The sequence below is a fragment of the Larimichthys crocea genome, chromosome XVII (assembly GCF_000972845.2).
Source record: "Larimichthys crocea isolate SSNF chromosome XVII, L_crocea_2.0, whole genome shotgun sequence".
Classification (NCBI taxonomy): Eukaryota; Metazoa; Chordata; class Actinopteri; family Sciaenidae; genus Larimichthys; species Larimichthys crocea.
Window position 1 is genome coordinate 24,577,190 of NC_040027.1, and position 18,093 is coordinate 24,595,282.

Sequence of the window (18,093 nt, forward strand, 5' to 3'; positions counted from 1 at the left end):
CATTGAAAGCCTATTTTTCTCACAAGGCAGCTCAGGCGCTGCCACGCCACCGGGAACAGAAGAGGCAGTGTACTGCTGCATGACACAGCAAACACACCACCCTCACACAATCTGGCCTACACCAGCCTGTTTCGGTCTTCCCTCCAGTCTCCTCTGCCAGGAAACAAAGCAGACAGAGAAGAGGAAATCACGCTTCATGAGGAAGTACGTATGTGATGCAACGAGGGGGTGCTGGTGTAGCGTAGGCAGGTAACAGGCTTTTCTGTGCTGATTCATCAGTGTGACAGCTGGATTAATAACACAAGGACCACTCACAAAAGCTCAGTTGGTTTGAGCTAATTTGATTATTCACACATTTGTCTGTGAATATGAACCATCCACAATATCAATATCGTTGAGGCCCTGTCTTGTAGAGAGACACTGTTGTGTCAGTGAGACATGAAACTTATGTGTAATTCACATTCATCACAGTAGATTAGCACTGCTGAATGAGAACTGTCTTTTCAAATGTGAAAACACAACAAAAAAGCACAAATGATATTGAAAGAAAAAAATTTATATATGTTTATTTGTCACAGTAAAGCCTTTTAGACCACACATTTAGCAAATATTAAGTCTGAGTCATGAAGCCTGAATAACTCCCTCTTGATCGAATCAATATTTGTATTTCACTTAAGCAAAAAAAAACCTTCCTATCTGTTCAGAGCCAATGAGCTGAGAGTCACATTAGAAGGGCGTATTTAATATATGTTTTGCAAACAGAGATACTTTTTTTTAGCTTTCATTTACTGACACTTTCTTTTACATTTCTCTGTCAGACATACTCACCAGAGTCAGGAAGACAGACTGCTGCTGTTCCTGTATGTTTCATTATTGTTTGCATGTAAAGTTGCTGAGATGTAAATTTCAGTTTTGCGTGACCAGTCCTTAAAGATTAGATGCTGCCTTTTGGTTATCTGCAAAATTTGCAAGCAGAGCCTTTGCCTTTAATCTATGCCGTATCAGTAGCTGCAAATGACAAAAGAAGACGGGTATACCTTTTGAAAAGTAAAAGTAAGAGTGTTAACAAATTAAATAAAGATAACTCAACTTTTGTTCCTCTATGAGCCAGTGAACAACAAAGACCTTTATGTTAAGATCTCGGTGGGTGGTGACTTTCCAGAGTGGGCAACAGCCACTTCAACAACATAAAGTGTAGGTCCCCTCCTGTTCATCCAGTCTGTTATCTCTGATAATGCCACAGTCAAACATCAGTTTCCTTAAAAAACACATAGAGATAGAGGTTATCAAGTATGTCTCTGCAAGAAGACAAAGTGATATGTCCTTTACTTAGAGGACTGCCTATTATCTGCTGCAGAAGGATTGCTTTGCTAGAGAGATCCTCATTATCAGCTGCAAGAGTAAACACTGACCTTGGAAAGCTAGCAATACCTTGGCCTGGAAAAACAAGGTTATGACGCACAGATAGCTGCAGTCGGCACGTTACAGCACAGGTGTGGAGGAATGCTTATGAAGCAGGATAAAAAAGTACATCACAGCCTGTATCCCTACAGAATGTAAATCTTAATATACTTGAACACTATCATTATCAAACAATATTTTCTATTTTCAGCCCAATATATGAAAACAATAATTACGTCAGAAATGTTGTAAATCTCTGAGAGAGATCAACTTTTAGTTGTATGTTTTATGTTGTTGCAGCATACAATGGTAATGTCATTGCCATTCTAATAAGAGTTTTATTTTCAGGCATTCAAATGAGTCAACTATTTGAGCATCTCAAACCCTTCTCCATACCAAACATACCTGTAATGGAAAGAATCTTTATCTGAGGGGAATAACAACGGGATCACATTGCTGGTGAAACATTCCTGGCATTTTAAAATGTGATTTCCATGGAATTTCCAGATCCAGAGAGTGAGAGAGAGCTTTTTGTGTCCTGACAACAAATTTCCTTGATTTGTGCATGAGTAACGCATCACATGGGGCAAAGTGTCGCAAATGAAATTAAGGCCATCAGATCATCATGGCAGAACAAAATTGCAATATGTTGACCAAATCATGAAGTTTTTAAGTATTTGTTGGGTGTTTATCCACTATTCAAATGCAAAAAAAGATTCTTAGCAAAACTGTCATTGTCTGCTTGGTCAAAACATCCATTCAAGCTTTGGGTCGTCTGATGGTTGGAAATCCCCTTACCAAACTAGGTCTGTTGTCAGGTTCAAACTGTCTGTCTCAGATACAGGATATGTGTGTCTCATGATACATTATAAAGTCCCTTAGCACTGTTTCCATTATTTGTCACCAGTATATTATGTACTTTGTTCCAGGTCAAGATATTCCTACATTTTATAAAAGGGATATTCTGTTTAGAAAATTAGAGCACAATGGTATCAAATTTAATTTAGGGTGCTGAGTGACTGATGTTCCTGGTTTGCAAAATAGGATCACTTTTTAAAATAGCATCTTTTATACTGTATTTACAACATAGTACATTTAGGAAAATACACAATATATTGCATAGCATTGGTTTTAGAAGTTCAGTAATAAAATATCCTGGATGAGTTATTAGCTATTTAAGGACACTTCTGTCACATGTATTGGGTACAATCATATTTCAAACTAAGTAGAATTGAAATGCTTCAGTGACCTATAGACTACCTTTTTTCAGTCATTAACCATCTGGCCACCAGTATTGATCTTTAAAATGCAAGTTGGTTTTCACATTAAATGGCAGACAAGGAAATCTAGAATTAAACTGAAGCTTAGCCAAAACCTAAAAAGAGGCCCTATTCTCCTCTAGTTTGATATATTACTTGGCTGAGTGGTTAAAGCAAGAGAGATGTTGAGATGTTGCAGGTTTTGGGAGAAAACTGAAGATAAAAATGAATGGGTGAACGGCACCTCAGCCAGGTCACTGGTGGGAAAAAGGATGGAAGCACCTTTAACAACACCATCTATGAAGACTGATTGAAGATATGTATTTTCTACCAGGTAAAGTAGAAGCTGGGTTTAAGGAGTGGACGGAGAAATAAATAATTTCAACAGAGCAAAGAAAGGGGTATGGAATTTAAAAATTATTTCAACTATTACAAAATTATTTTGTTTGTTTATTCCATAGTTATTTTCATAGATATTTACTTTTGAGTTCACGCACCCTTGAGCAACCGCCCACTAATTCTATTTATTGGTACAATTTATTTTTTTTTGCCACAAATTTTTACGATCACACACATCAGGGAATACTTTTTATAAAAAAAGAAAAGTGGGAGCTGGATATGAAAGATAATAACCCACATATGGAAAAACTTCTGGAAACATCTGGGAATATTATAGAATAGAGCTGCTTCCATTGTATCAGAATATGACATAAGTAAAACTAATTTGTACTGGAGGAATTGTAAACAGATTGAAGATTACACACACATTTATTGGCATTGTGCAAAACTGAAGTCATGCTGGGAAGGGATTCATACAGCAATTCTGAGTACTGATTTATCACTGTCCCATCATATTATATTATAGGAGCAATCTGTGATGGAGCGATGGAAGAGAAAGGCTTACTTGCTGCATGTCCCTTTATTAGTGACAAAATATTGATATTTTTTTTCTTGGCTCAAAACACTGCTACCCACTCTACATCAATGGAAAAAATGACAGCAAAACTCAATGTAAACAGATGGGCTAGTGTAACCACTTATTTTGGCATAATAATGCGATAAGACATCATACTGATTTTTCTTTTAAGGTATTATTATTATATTATTATTATTATTGTTATTATTATTATTATTTATTAATGTTTATTATGCGGACGATGACATAATGGCTAATCATTGTTTTGTTTGGTTGCCAAGCTGTGAATAATTCTTCTTCTTCTTTCTTTGTTATATAAATATGGATGAGCCTCAAAAAAGAAAAAGAAAAAGATAAACAACGCCACAACCCAAAAACAGAAAACTTGCCAGTATAAGAAGCTCCAAACACCTGTGCGAATTAAACATCTGTTTATTGGCTTTAACTGTCATCTTCTGTATCTATGGGCTGTCTCTGGAGTCAAAAAGGTCAGTGCATCACTAAGGATTCACCTCAGCAACAGCCAGTTTCATTCAATGAGGCCAGCGAAGGGGGAGGGCACCTTACTCCCTACCCAATGATATCATCTTACCTGTAACACTGGGACATTGTCTGTAGCCATCTTACAAGCAGACCACTTTGGAAATCATTTTGCAGATATGGGGGCATTTTCACACTTCAGAGAGATGTTCACACATTCAGGGTCATGTTTGTGCAACATGTCTTGCAGACAGACTAATATAGGGGATTATAATCTTAGTCATGTGTGTGTATGATGGTACCTTTACCTGATGTGTTTTGTTTGTGTTCTCTATGCGTGAGCTGCCAGAGGCTCAGGTGTAACACATTCAATCCTCAAGTCAAACGGTGTTGGGTTTCTACCTAGCAGAGTCTGGCTGTCCTCTTCCAGCTACTGTTACCAGGCTGCTCTCATCACTAATTCATCTGTGCTCTTCACCCCAAAGCTGTGGGTGGCTGGTTGGTTGGGTGGTTGGTCGGCTAAGCGGGGGGAAGGACAGAGTTTCTCTCTTTGCCAGAGCAGTGTACCATCAGGGCTCCCAGAAGAGGACCATACTTGAGCTGGGGCCCGATGCAGAACGGGGAGGCTATGAGCCCGCAGGACTCCAAGGCAGGGGCCGAGGCTGTGGAGGAGCAGAAGGCCCAGAACCAGAGCCAGAATCAGGGGTGTGCGGAGCCCACAGCACCTCCACTCCCTCCTCCTTCACCGCCACCACCAGGGCCACCAGAATACCCGAGACCAAGGCTCATCTTCCACACCCAGCTGGCTCACGGGAGTCCCACAGGCCGCATCCATGGATTCACTAACGTCAAGGAGCTGTACGCCAAGATTGCTGAAGTGTTCAACATTTCCCCATCAGAGGTACAAACCAAACCCAGCCATGGATGCATGTAATCATGATTTGGCAAATTGGTTGCATTTTGAGTTTTGTGTAAAATAATCAAGAGAAAAAGCAAGTTATTCCTTTTTGCATTTCAGGTTTGGCAGGCCAGCCGCAGAGAGGTGTTAGGTTTCTATTCTAGACTTCTTTCCATGATGCACTGTACTGTAGACCATTTGGCGTCAGTACTGTCTGCCAGACTTTGTACACATCTAGGCCTTAACTAGGATCAATAATGAAAACAGATAACTAGATAATGTTATTGGTGAATGCCACGTGTATAACACAAGTTACAGAGATGGAAGTGACTTTATAGGAAAACAAAACCAGGTGATGATTTTTTTGCTTTGAAAGTTATTCAAATAACAAAGTAAGGTAAAAATAAGAATAGGCATTAATTTCAACCTGTTTCAACAATTACAGACAATTATTGCATCTATTGTGCTTGGTTCATGTTCCAGTCGAGCAGTGTTAAGCAGCATTTTAGCTCATACAGAAACAGTTTATGTAGTGTGACTAGTACTCCACACACTAATCTATTGGCAGAAAACAATCATTATGTTACCTTTTCGTTAACTAAGAATGAGCCCTTCACATCTATGTTCTATGACATTTTCAGCTGCCATGTTTCTACAGCAGCCTAGAACTTACATCTCTGGCTCTCAACTGGGCCTTTTGCAGTTTTTTATGTTACCATAAGGCTACCGTATGTCTCCTACATATTTGGAAAGGGAGAGGTGAGGTGAGGGGTATTCATTTGGTTGCAATATGCAATCACACCAATAGGTGCCATTAAATACTACAAACTGGTTCTTTAAACAGCACATTTTAGGTTTCCAAAATGGTTATACATCATTAAGGGAATAAACAGTTCATATCACTGTAGAGGATCAAAAGGGTGGTTGCAATCAGGTTACAGCAGGCGCACCAGCTGCTCTCAAGGTCCAGAATCCTTGAGAAGAAGTCTAGTCACTAAACCTTTAGAAGGTCAGGGGTGGCCAAACCACACTGCAGCCTGATACTGCTCGCAATACTCAACACAGCTAAGGGCTATCTGAGGTAAAGACCTCCACATGGATATCAAGAGAGACTTATCAATGGCTATTTTCTGGATTTCAGACAGGCATTCAGTCGTCACTTATGCAGAGCAGCTGAAAGTAGACGAGGACGGTAGGATGAGGCAGTTAAAGAAAGAGGCTTTGGTGATCTGTCTTGTGCTTGCTCACACTTTGTTTGCAGAAATTGGTTTGCTGAACTAAAATGAGGTGAATCACACATATCATCACTGAGCATCATTGGGCATATTGGTATCACATTAATTATTAGTTATTTGTTAAAAATACTGCTTGTTGTTTGTGCAGTACAATGTTATACTACACTGATCAACAGTAAAAAGTGCTCAACCACCTAGTCAGGATGATGGTGGGCAAGGGTGTTTCTGTTCTGCTGCTCTGTTATATTATGGTCTTATCTAATAGGTTACTATCAGTATCATTATGAAGGCCATGTGAAGGCTTTTCCTATCTGTGTATCAATGTTAGACATAAATGGCTGCAGATGAAGGAATATAGACCGATGCACATTTCACTGGAGCTATCCTTCATGATCTTATCGGGCAATTACCAGCCACGATTGTGTCAAATGTATTGGCCCGTTTCCCTGTGTAACATAATAGTCAATTCCCAAATGCAAAATGTCTATTTTAAGGACAAACCGATGTTTATTAACACAGGACATCACCCCACAGTGAATAAGCACACTCCTCAACTATCACTTTTTGTATTGTGTTTGTATGTCCTAACTTTCAAATGAAGTAAAAACTAAAGTCTGTGAATATGTTGTTAGTCTTGGCTTAGCTAAGGAGGGTATACTCATGCCCAGTGTGTGTTGGGAGAATCTCCAATGATCCTGACAGAATAAGCTGTTTAGATAACTTGGATACAATACAATGCAATTGGATATAGTAAGCAGTGCAATGGTTGGAGCTTTACATTGTAAGCAATACATGATGATACATCGTAAAAACAAATACAAACATACAAACCTAGAGTTTACTAATTTTTATTGTTATTAACAGATAGTATTTAACTAATAGTTAAAAGTGTTTAACTACTTGTCTATCTACAACTTTGAACTGTTGACCTTGAACCTGTCAGACTTCTAGATAGAAGACTTAGGAAATATCAGGCAATTAGTTAGTGATAGGGAGAAGTACAGCAGTTTCCTTGACCTCCTGTAGACTAAATAGCAGCAAAACAAAGCTACAGCTCGATGCTGAAGAAGACCTTGGACTGCAATCAGACCTATTCCAAGAGAATTACTATGAGCAATATACAACAGGAAGTAATCCAAGTGAGATAACAGTTCACTCAGGTTATCTTGAATTTCCGTTATGGATTTTTAGAACAAACTTGAACTTTAACTTCAGATTTCAGGATGTCACATGTACGACTTGAGGATAGTTTTCAAAAACAAAAGCAAAAAAAAGTTCTAAACTATAAATAAGTAATATAGAAAAGGGGAACTTTAAAGAGATTTGAAGATATATTATTAGAGTCACATGTCACAACAATATTAAATGTGTTCTTTAAGACATATTATTTTTTAATGCATGGCTGATATTACATGATATGATATGAGATTTCATTTTATTTAAAGACTTCTAGATGTATTTTTAATATTATTTGAATTTTGTGAACTCTTCTACTGACACTTAAACACTTCACTTCTAAAACAAAAAATGTTTAATAACTGACATTTTTACAGTTAAATGTTAAACATACAAAGGCATAAAATGAGTTATCACATTCATGGTTCATAACAAAATGGCCACAACAGGAAAATAAAATAGTTTGGCTGTACTGCCCTCTGCTGTTTTAAATATATACAGCACAAGAAATTTAGATGGACTTCTGTGCCCAGAACAAAGGTGGTTGCACTTGAATCTCCCAGTGAGAAAACCTAATAAATGTTATAATGTTTTCCAATAATTTTCCAATACTTTTACAACAAATGCTATTCATACAATAGGTAATAGAGACTACAGACTGTGGGCATCATAAATAGTTTGAAAATAATCATAAATACTATCTTTAGAAAACTCATAACTTTTTATTGAGAGTGCAATTCATTCAACTCTGTGGTAATTTTTGAATTGTTATTGGATTACTTTATATTGCAGGGTGGAGTTTTCACTTTTTACTGCATGGGTGTTGATTTTTCTTTTTTTTGTTGTTGTTGTTTTTTGTTTGTCCATTTCCTTTCCTTAGATCCTGTTCTGCACCCTCAACTCTCATAAAGTGGACATGCAGAAGCTACTGGGGGGGCAGATTGGACTGGAAGACTTTATCTTCGCTCACGTCAGAGGAGAGACCAAAGAGGTGGAGGTGACAAAGACAGAAGATGCATTGGGTCTCACTATCACAGACAATGGAGCTGGATATGCTTTCATCAAGGTGACCAAATGGCAGAGCAAAGCACAATAAACTTCTAAATTTCTTATTGGTTATAGATGTGCAACATTTTTGTTGAATAAGAAAATCAACCTCAGTTAGACAGACTAACCTTTTGTCTTATGTGTTTAAAAATGTAAAATGTAAGACGTTAAGTCATTTACATACAACTCTAAGGACTTGTTACTTGATTTGTTACATATAACCTTCCATAACCCTTCAGTTCATAACCCCTCTTGAAGACCATTTGTTTCTATTCCCTAAAACAAATATTTCATCTAATATTCAATCGGTTTCTTCCAGAGGATAAAGGAAGGCAGCACCATTGACCGACTGAAGACAGTATGTGTTGGTGACCACATTGAGGCCATCAATGACCAGAGCATTGTAGGGTGCCGACACTATGAGGTGGCTAAGATGCTAAAAGAGCAACCGAGAGGCATACCCTTCACTCTCCGCCTGGTGGGGCCCAAGAAGGCCTTTGGTGAGTGGAAAATGTTTCTCCATGACTGGGCTTCACTGTCATCTGCAGAACAGATGAAAATTATAAACATACCAAAGATGGTGGCTGAAAGCGAACATAAAATTATTTACAGCTGGGGTTCATCTGTAGTACATGTCTGCTTTTGGTAAGCTGGTGCACACATTCGGAGCAAAGTACTGCTGTCTCTAGACTTTGTATGTCTTTATGTACTCGTGTGACTTCATTAGTTGACAGTGGGTCTGTTCACTGATACCATAAATACTCAGTAGTCTTTGCACACATTGGGACTAAAATGTGTCCATTTCCCCTGAATCCTGGACTTTCCATAAAAGGTGTACCATCATCCGCTGACTCCTACTGTTTAAGAGGCCTCTGTTGTCCCCAGTTGTCCCCAGTGGTTGATAGATTTCAGCATTCCAGGCGCTTTCTCATCAACCAAACAGGAAGCAGAGACAGGAACATTTTAGGGCTGACTGGCTATGTGCCAATGAGCCTGGACATTTTAAAAACGACAGCTATAATTAATTGGCCAGTATTATGGCAGTAGTTGTTAAGCCTCAGCCCAAAGTATCTGCTGTAACAATGCTTGCTGACTAGATTTTCATTATAATAATCAAATCAACTGAAAAAAAAGATATTCAAAGTTTGAAAAAGTGTTAACAAAACACAGAAACAAAATGAAAGTAAATTCACTTTTTGTTTACAGACTGAGGCTGAGAGTACTCTTATTATAGTTTTTGTCCAAAAGAAAATAAAAATCAACATGTAGCACGTTGGGAATCAACTCTTTAAAATTCAGTAACTGAAATCATTTTCATTTTCAATTATGTACAGAGAAAATTAAAAAGGCTTTAAGGGATTTTTCATCACATCCCAACCAGAGGAGAGAAACCAAAAGTTTCACGATTTTAAGGTTTGTTTTTAGTCCACAATTCAACTTCAGGCGGTACAGAAATGAAGCAAACATTTTACGGGAATAGAGAAACAACCTGGAAGCACAGACAGGAACACATACACCCACATTGTGTGGACTAACAAATTCTTCCCTTGAGGCATAACATAACCACCTGACCCCGATATTAAACTTTTAACCCCAAAAAGTTCCAAAAATATATAGTCATCCTCATGTGAACTGAATGTTTTTGTTTCACAGATGGAAAAAGAGTCTCCATGTAACTATGTGAACAAAGTTGGGTTCAATATGCTGAAAGCATTAACACACAGAGAGGGAGAGAGTGCATAGTACACTATGCAGTCAGTGCCAAAGAAACTGTAAACATGTTATCCAAATGTATGTTGTACTTTTCCTGTTGCTAGAGACCCTGAAATGCACTTTTATTTATATTTCATACTTCCTCTGACTTATGCTGTATTTAGCCTATCAATGTGTTTATATCTGACACTGAGAGAAGTTTATTTAGTATTTATATTTGGTGGGTACAACACACAAAATTTACACAGGAAGAATTCTTGTGCACTTTTTTCAGGACACTCACTTTTCAATTCAATTCATTTTATTTATACTGTATAGTGCCAATAAATAAATATATTTCCCTTCCAAGGGAAAATTCCAAGTTAAGAACATAAAGAGCAAAGAAGGAAGTCCCATTTTCTAAGTGGATATAGAATTCTTGGCTGGAGTCCACCTGTCCACAACATACTTATGAGACAGGAAACTAAATCCATGTCCACTTCCTGTTAACAATCAGTATCATCTTAGCAGTCCTAGCCAATTTGGCGCCCTAGGCAAGATTTAAGGCAGACATGCGGGAAAGAGCCACAGGTCGGATTCGAACCTTAGGCCACCGCGGCAAGGACTGAGCCTTTGTGCATGGGGCGGATGTTCTGCAATGCAGTTATTTCTTATATGCAAATTAGATTTAATCTTATTATCATTACAGTGAACTGCTGATTATCAGAATGCAAATAAGCAGTAAACTGCAGTATAATGTAACATATTGGTAGCATTCCCATATGCTATATTATACTGTTACTTTAACTGGTACTGTATACTAAATACAGTTATGAAGTATTAACATTAATGATGTGCACTTTAACACTGATGTAAAGTTTAACACTATAAACACACTTTAGACAATATGAACTGTAACACAACAAACAACCAGCCTTATAACTCTAATACATGAAGGTGTGGAAAATGAAAAAAATTTGACTGACTATTACAAGCAGAGCAAACGTTAGTTAAACATATGTCAATAAAAATGTAGACAGATGTAAAACACCTGCTGAACAGGTCTAATCTTTACAAATGATCCTGAGAAATGTAAGGTGGGAGTAGTTACCTACATTATTATTTTCCATAACAGCTGTTAGACCCCTCCATTACATTAACTGACGTCAAAACAAGCTAACTCTATTTACTGATTATCAAACCTTGTTAGGCTAAAACTTACTATCAGTCTGCAACAGACAAATAATTGAATAACATCTTCTTTACTGTACTTCTGTCTTTGTTTTGTGGGGGTTGGGGGTGGGGGGGTTATTATTGTTATTTTTATTATTTAATAGGCTTTGCTATTCAATTAAATTAACGCGGGCTTATTTGGGACGTGGTAATAATAGTACCAAGGAGTTTTAGTGTAGTTACTTTAAGTAAGTTATTTTTTTTTTCTTCCCCCATTTGTGGCGCCCCTTGGATGGACGGCGCCCTTAGCATTTGCCTGTACTGCCTATGCCACGGGCCGGCTCTGCATCTTAGAATATTGTTTCCATACCTACCGATGTTATTCAGAATCAGCAAAATATTTGTTAGGTCCACTTACTTCCTTCCTTCTTCTGGAGCTTCAGATCAGTTGGTCTTTAAAAGCAGATTGAGTTTGCTCAGTTGTCACTTACGAAGATGTTAAAACTCAAAACGTTAAATTTAAAAGCTTTGTCAAGCTTAATAGAAATCTGTTCTAGCTAAAAAACTGTTGGTGACCATTTATATTCAAAGAACTTTAAAATGAGTGAATATGTTATCAAACCAACCATACCAAACTGGCTTTGGTTTTTGGTTCTGAAAGGGTAAACCCAGCAGCAGCTTGTCTAGTTAAAACGAGTTTAGTGTCTGACATAAGTGATGATTGGAACAGAAACATATCCCTTCATTTGGTTGTAATAATAAACCTGCCAATGACAATATTCAGTTCTGTAAATTGAATCTCTTAATAACTGAAACACTGTCAAATCTTAAATAGATTTCATGTCTCAAATGATTTATTAGACTAATTATAATCCTGAATGTAACAGAGCTTGGACTTTATTATGGCCCTAAATGTCAATTATTACTCAATTACATAAAGATATCAGTATCAGTCACAAACAAATAGTGGATGTTGACCTTTGACATCCCTCAGGAAGGATTTAATTCCCTGTTGGATAATACTGAATACTGATTATAGGTGTGCATTTTCCCAGTGGATTGCACATCCTGGGTTGTGTGAGTTCAAAATAACTATCTGAGAAAGAAAAGTTCTGTGAGGTCATGTTTTACAGTGTTAACTTGGGAAGCTTAGAGTTGGGGTACACCCTGGACAAGTTGCCAGTTCATCGCAGGGCACATAGAGACAAACAACCATTCACACACATTCACACCTACGGCCAATTTAGAGTCACCAATTAACCTATTAAATGCATTTTAGTACTTTTTATGCTTCATAGTATAAGATAACTAATTTTAGTCCAATTTTAGTCAAGAAAAGTAATTTCAGTCAAGTTTTGAGAAGTTCTCCACAGTGTTTGTGTGCATGATGCTTGTGGTCTATACATGACATGTCTTCAATAAAGGGTTATTTATTGTAGTAATAATAATCAACAATAAATTACATATTGGGAACAATTTGTTTAGCCCAAATCTACTCACTGGTACTGTTAGTGTAGGGAAAAAAAGACAACGTGCTACTCTCATTCATAAAGTCAGCTTACGAATAATAATAGTTAATTTTCTAATTATGTCTACCTCCCAGGTAAAATAAACAGTGTAGAATAAGTTTTGGTTTCTGGCAGCATAAAGATCCTTGGAAAATGAAAGAGGATAGTGATAGTTACTAGTGACAGCCACAGTGGTTGAGCAGGGAAGAACAAATGCAGTCACATCAAAATAAAGAATAAAAAAACTGTCACCGTGTCTCTTTAATTTGGTCAATTATCCTGTTTGTGTATGTGTGGTCAGATATGATTGGAATGAGGACCAGAGCGCCAAAATCTAATGAGGGCAAGATCGTGAATGGGAGGGAGACGCTGCGTCTTCGCTCCAAGGGTGCTGCAACGGTTCAGGAAGTGGTGAGTTTCACACGCTCTGCTGGACAATGCCTGCTTTGCTAACCCTGCCTTCCTGATGTACTCAAATAGTTAATGCAGACACACAAACACACTCAGAACTGTCACGGAAATTTCTACTTAACAACTGCTTTTGAAATTATGGGTGATTGCATGGACCTCAAAGGGTTAGGCTAATAGGTCTTATCTTGTCATGAACATTTATCATTCAAAAAGCCTAGATTCCCCTGTGAGACACTTAATTACTTACTAAAGTACACAACCAACAAGCACATGATCTGTTATTCCTTATCAAACAATCTCTCTTGGCTTTGGTTTTCTTCCAGCAGTTGTGCGCAGGATGTTTTACGTTACATTGAACTTTCAACACTGACTGTGTCGCTTTGGATACTGAAAAGTTCACTGGAAGTGATAAATTTACACAACAGAACACTTAACAATCTTATTTATACATTATCATGACACACAATAGCCCTTGTCATGAGAGGATATGCTCTCATAGAGTTTATATCACCATATTTGGTGTGAACACCACTAAATTTCCAGTAACAACTCTGTATTTTCCTGTTTGCTTTGCCAGCAGAATGAGTTTGAAGAACAGGCCACCAAGAAAGTGGACGACCTGCTGGAGAGCTATATGGGCATCAGAGATCTGGAGCTGGGTAAGACCACCCACATAACACATGTCCTTAAAATAGAAACATCATCCAGAGTCCTCGTTTGGATGTAAGGAAGCGGGCTGATGCTGAATGAATGTTCACACCCCAAGAGTCAGTTGTGTTTACTGTGGGCTGTAATAGACTGGTAAACTATCCATTGTATCTCATTGCCTCTCTGACATGCTGAGATAGACCAGCCCACTTCAAACCTTGGATGGGGAAAACTAAGTACATTTACTCAAATACTGCACTGAAGTACAAATTTGATGTACCTTTGCATACTTACTTGGATACTTAAAGGAAATTTTGATGATAATATTGACATACATTACATACATTACATGTTACTTAAGTAAGAGGGACTTTAAACTGGAGTATTTTCACAGTGTGGTATTGCTACTCTTAAACATCCAGTGGGTAAGATTTAGAGGCTTGTATTTATCGGGTATGGCAGAAATTAAATATAATATGCATAACTTTGCATAACTTGTCATATTTAAGAACAAATATTTACATTACCAATTCTGTAAATTACCATTTACAGCATCATTTGTGAATATCTTCTCTATGCTGATGGGAATTTGAGTGGGACATATTCTTGTTAGTGATATGAGTAAGGCCATTGGGCCTTTCCCAGGCTTCCAAGGTCAATGGCCCAATTTCAAAACAGATATTTGACTTTTTATGACAGTCAGAGAACATGACATCATTGAAATGGCTCCCACATGCCCAGTTCCAAGAAAAGCCCAATATAGTTGTTACTGTCTGCTTCGCTTAGATTAAACCTCATAGCAGATATTTCGAACAAACTGCATAAACAGGACTTCACTGCATGTTTCTCCAGTTAATTTAGAGCTAGTAAAGTAATACCTTAAAAGGGGATGTTTCTGAGAGAACAGAAGACTAGCCTTTTGTCTCTTTTGGACAATTTTATGAGGTAAATTTAAATATAAATATATAAATATTTATTTTTGGCTTTGGCTGCTGAGAAAATAAACCAAAACTTACTAGCATTTAGTCATCAACAGTTAACCCTGAATTGATTAAAATCTTTTCCATCCTGTCTTTTATGCAGCAACTACCATTGTGGAAGCGGGCAAAGACAAGAAGAACCCTGATGACTTTGCAGAAGCCTTGGACTCAGTTCTGGGAGATTTTGCTTTCCCCGATGTGTTTTTGTTTGATGTATGGGGAGCGATTGGAGATGTCAAAAATGGTAGGATTTAGACATTTAAGGCATTAAGAATGTGTATAAACTTTTAATGTTGCCTTCCCAATTCTTGCATTCAGTTATAATCACTTGCTTTAACATCATGTCAAGGGTTGTAATTATCTCAACCATGTCCCTTTGAACAGTCAAGTGAGTCAAACAATTTACTCATAATCACTCATAATGTCAAATCTTTTAAATAAACACAAAACAGTAGATTTAAATGCATTTGTATTAAACTCAAATAGTGAAATAAACCTTTACAGTGTAGGTATTTATCTGATGAACTTGCTCAGGGTGGAAAGCAGTGACATCAACAGGAAATGTAGCTGGTTCACCAAAGTACAGGCGTATTCCCATTTTGATTTAAGATAAAGATATGATGTTTTGAGGGCTGCCTTTACAGATATAACTGCAAAATGGTGGAAAATCTTCAAGCCATCATGGATCAAGGAAGTTACATAAACTAGAATAAACCCTTTTCCTTTGATGAAGACCCACAGAGAGAAACCGTAGGGGAACAAGAGACAGTTTTGTGTTATCTCAAAATCAGAATATATTTACTTACTTTTCCATATAATCTATACCTAATAACCAAACTAAAGACTTTGTTTTATAAGTTACAAAATATCACTATTTATATAGCAAATACCCTCAGTCCTCTTAGAAACTCAATCATCTGAACTTGAACTTAAGACATTATTTAAAATTCTTTTTTTTTTCACTTTTCACAATTCACATTTTCTCACATGCTCATCAAACAGGAACCCAAAACTTCCCACGACAAAAAAGATAAATAAAAAATAAAGTTAGTTTGTGTACATGTAAACAATTTCCTTTGAGTTCTCCACAGCAAATAGGCAAATAAACATGAGTCAGTCTTTATGTTTAACACATTCAGTCATTTCCCACTTTTGCCATGGGTTCATTGGAAACTTTTCTGGTTTGTTTAAAAATGAGAATGTAAATATACAAGATGAGTATCTTCGTATCACTGGGCCTTTTTCTCATTCTGTCTGCGTTGGAGAATGTGTACTGTAAAAAGAACAAGGCATCAAGATACGTGCTGGAGTTTGACAGTTATATGTTTTCTGGCTCACCAAAAACAATGTAAACAACGTGTAAAGTCACTTTTTACAAATGTAAGCAAGTTAACACTGACCTGCCATATTTCAAAATGTAGTTTGACTCGATTTCACTCGTTCTCGCTATATATACTATTTCAGCTACATCAGTATTTGTCTGATTGTGATGTTTTATTTGAACACTTTGTACATGAGTGGACCTCATTTTAAAGACCTGAAAATGTACGGCACATGTCACATATTTAAACTGTAAGTAAAAATGCTGAAATCAAATGTGTCAAGCCTGTTTATCCCAAAAAAAGAAAAAGAAAAAAAAAGCCCATGTATTTCACTGATCTTTTATTTATATGTACAGTTAAACACATTCAACATTTACACTTTTGGAAAGTGAAACACATCTCAACCATTATCAGTGATTTCTTTGGTAAATGAGTGACAATCTGACTGATAATCTAGTGATCATCTTGGTGACTGAGTAATCAAGCAGAGCAAGAAATGAAATGTTTCAGTTTCATTAATAACTGCAATATAATCATAATATAATTCTCTTTTATAGTTTAGTTATGATGTGTGTCATTACACTGTACACTACACAGTTTGAATTATCCAGCAACTTAATCTACTCCCTTGCCCTGTTCATTGTTATTGTTAACACTTTCTCAGTTGATAGCTGGTTGAAACATCTGTGAGAGGCAGAGATGCTCTGTGCAGAAATAACAAGTTTTATTGGCATGGACTGATTCCCATGAAAGGCAAGAAGTAAGAGAGGAGGCGTAAGATATCATGAACCTGAGGTCCTGTTTTAGTCTTAGCTAGTTAGAAAAGCTTCGTATTCCAAATTCACCCTAAAAACAATTAATTATCCTGAATTTTTCTACCTCCTGAGAAAAATTTGGTCTAAGCCCTAAGAAACGCTTGCATAATATTTTCCAAATCTAAAATTGAGGTAGGCACACACATATATATAGTGTAGTAGACAAAACAATTGTATTTTTTGGACTTTTATACTGTTTTGCTTCCTCAGACATTCACTTGATTCAAAGACAACGAAGACAATTGAATGTGGTTTTAAAGGGTCAGTTTACTGAAATTATAAAAGATGCATTTTCCCACTTACTCTTACTCAGACTTACACTTAACCTTAACCTAACCTGACCATATGTTTCTTCTCCAACAACAACATAACAATTACACTTTCTCAGATCTTTATATCAGTAATATTGAAATGCTAATGTCACCCCTAGTTTTTACATAGTGATTAGGGATTTGAAACTATTTATGTAAATGCCGTGACCTTTCATGCAGCATAATATGTCTCAAATAAGTTACAGTTACTATTACATTTAATGGTTGCATTTCTGAAATTGTCAGTGGACTGTTCTACTATTGACAACATAAACCCATTTTCAGGGTCTGTGTATATATTTACAGTTGAATTTGTTACAATAATCATGTTCTGATTATTTATCTTTTTATTTATTATTTACCTTTCTTTCTTCTTGCAAACCTGGATGTGTCCATTAATGGCAAGCATTACTACTGAACCAGAAGTTAAAAATTGATAATTTCAAGGTCTTTAAAGTTTACTTTAATTCACATGCATTATCTAAACATATAACATACATGCTTCGTAAGGTATTGTATAAACTCTTGAAGTGGATGGACTCGTGAAATGTATATGGCGCATCTGGCAATCTAAACAATATTTAATTTCAGTCAAAGCATTTTCACTTTTAAGCACCACTGCAATATTAGGATCAGCCATTCTCAGTACTAGATGCTCTGGGGATCAACTGTAGAATGACCTGACACCTGGAAAACTTTCGAAGCACTGCTTTTATTACTTTTCAAGTGCTTTCAACACATCACTGCTAAATTGTTTAAAATTTAAATATCTTAAAGCTCTTTAAACTTTGCTCTAAATCAAGGTGTCATTGCTGATACTG

General features: G+C 36.8%; 1 protein-coding gene across 2 annotated transcripts; it reads left to right on the forward strand.

The window, feature by feature from the left end:
• The first annotated feature begins 4,393 nt into the window (after positions 1–4,393).
• gipc3 (GIPC PDZ domain containing family, member 3) lies at positions 4,394–18,088 on the forward strand. 2 transcript variants are annotated; one of them, XM_010742314.3, is made up of 6 exons: positions 4,394–4,957; positions 8,246–8,431; positions 8,732–8,912; positions 13,087–13,196; positions 13,774–13,855; positions 14,928–18,088. In XM_010742314.3, the coding sequence occupies exons 1-6, from the start codon at positions 4,667–4,669 to the stop codon at positions 15,077–15,079; spliced, it is 1,002 nt and encodes a 333-aa protein (XP_010740616.2). In that variant the 5' UTR covers positions 4,394–4,666; the 3' UTR covers positions 15,080–18,088. The 2 variants fall into 2 exon arrangements, with proteins under 2 accessions (XP_010740616.2, XP_027146272.1); XM_027290471.1 differs by having other exon boundaries at positions 13,777–13,855.
• The last annotated feature ends 5 nt before the right edge of the window (positions 18,089–18,093 follow it).

Coding starts and splice junctions, on each gene's coding strand:
- gipc3 (XM_010742314.3), top strand. CDS start 4,667: ATGCAGAACGGGGAGGCTATGAGCCCGCAGGACTCCAAGGCAGGGGCC. Junction 4,958..8,245: donor TCAACATTTCCCCATCAGAG/GTACAAACCAAA, acceptor TCCTTTCCTTAG/ATCCTGTTCTGCACCCTCAA. Junction 8,913..13,086: donor GGGGCCCAAGAAGGCCTTTG/GTGAGTGGAAAA, acceptor ATGTGTGGTCAG/ATATGATTGGAATGAGGACC.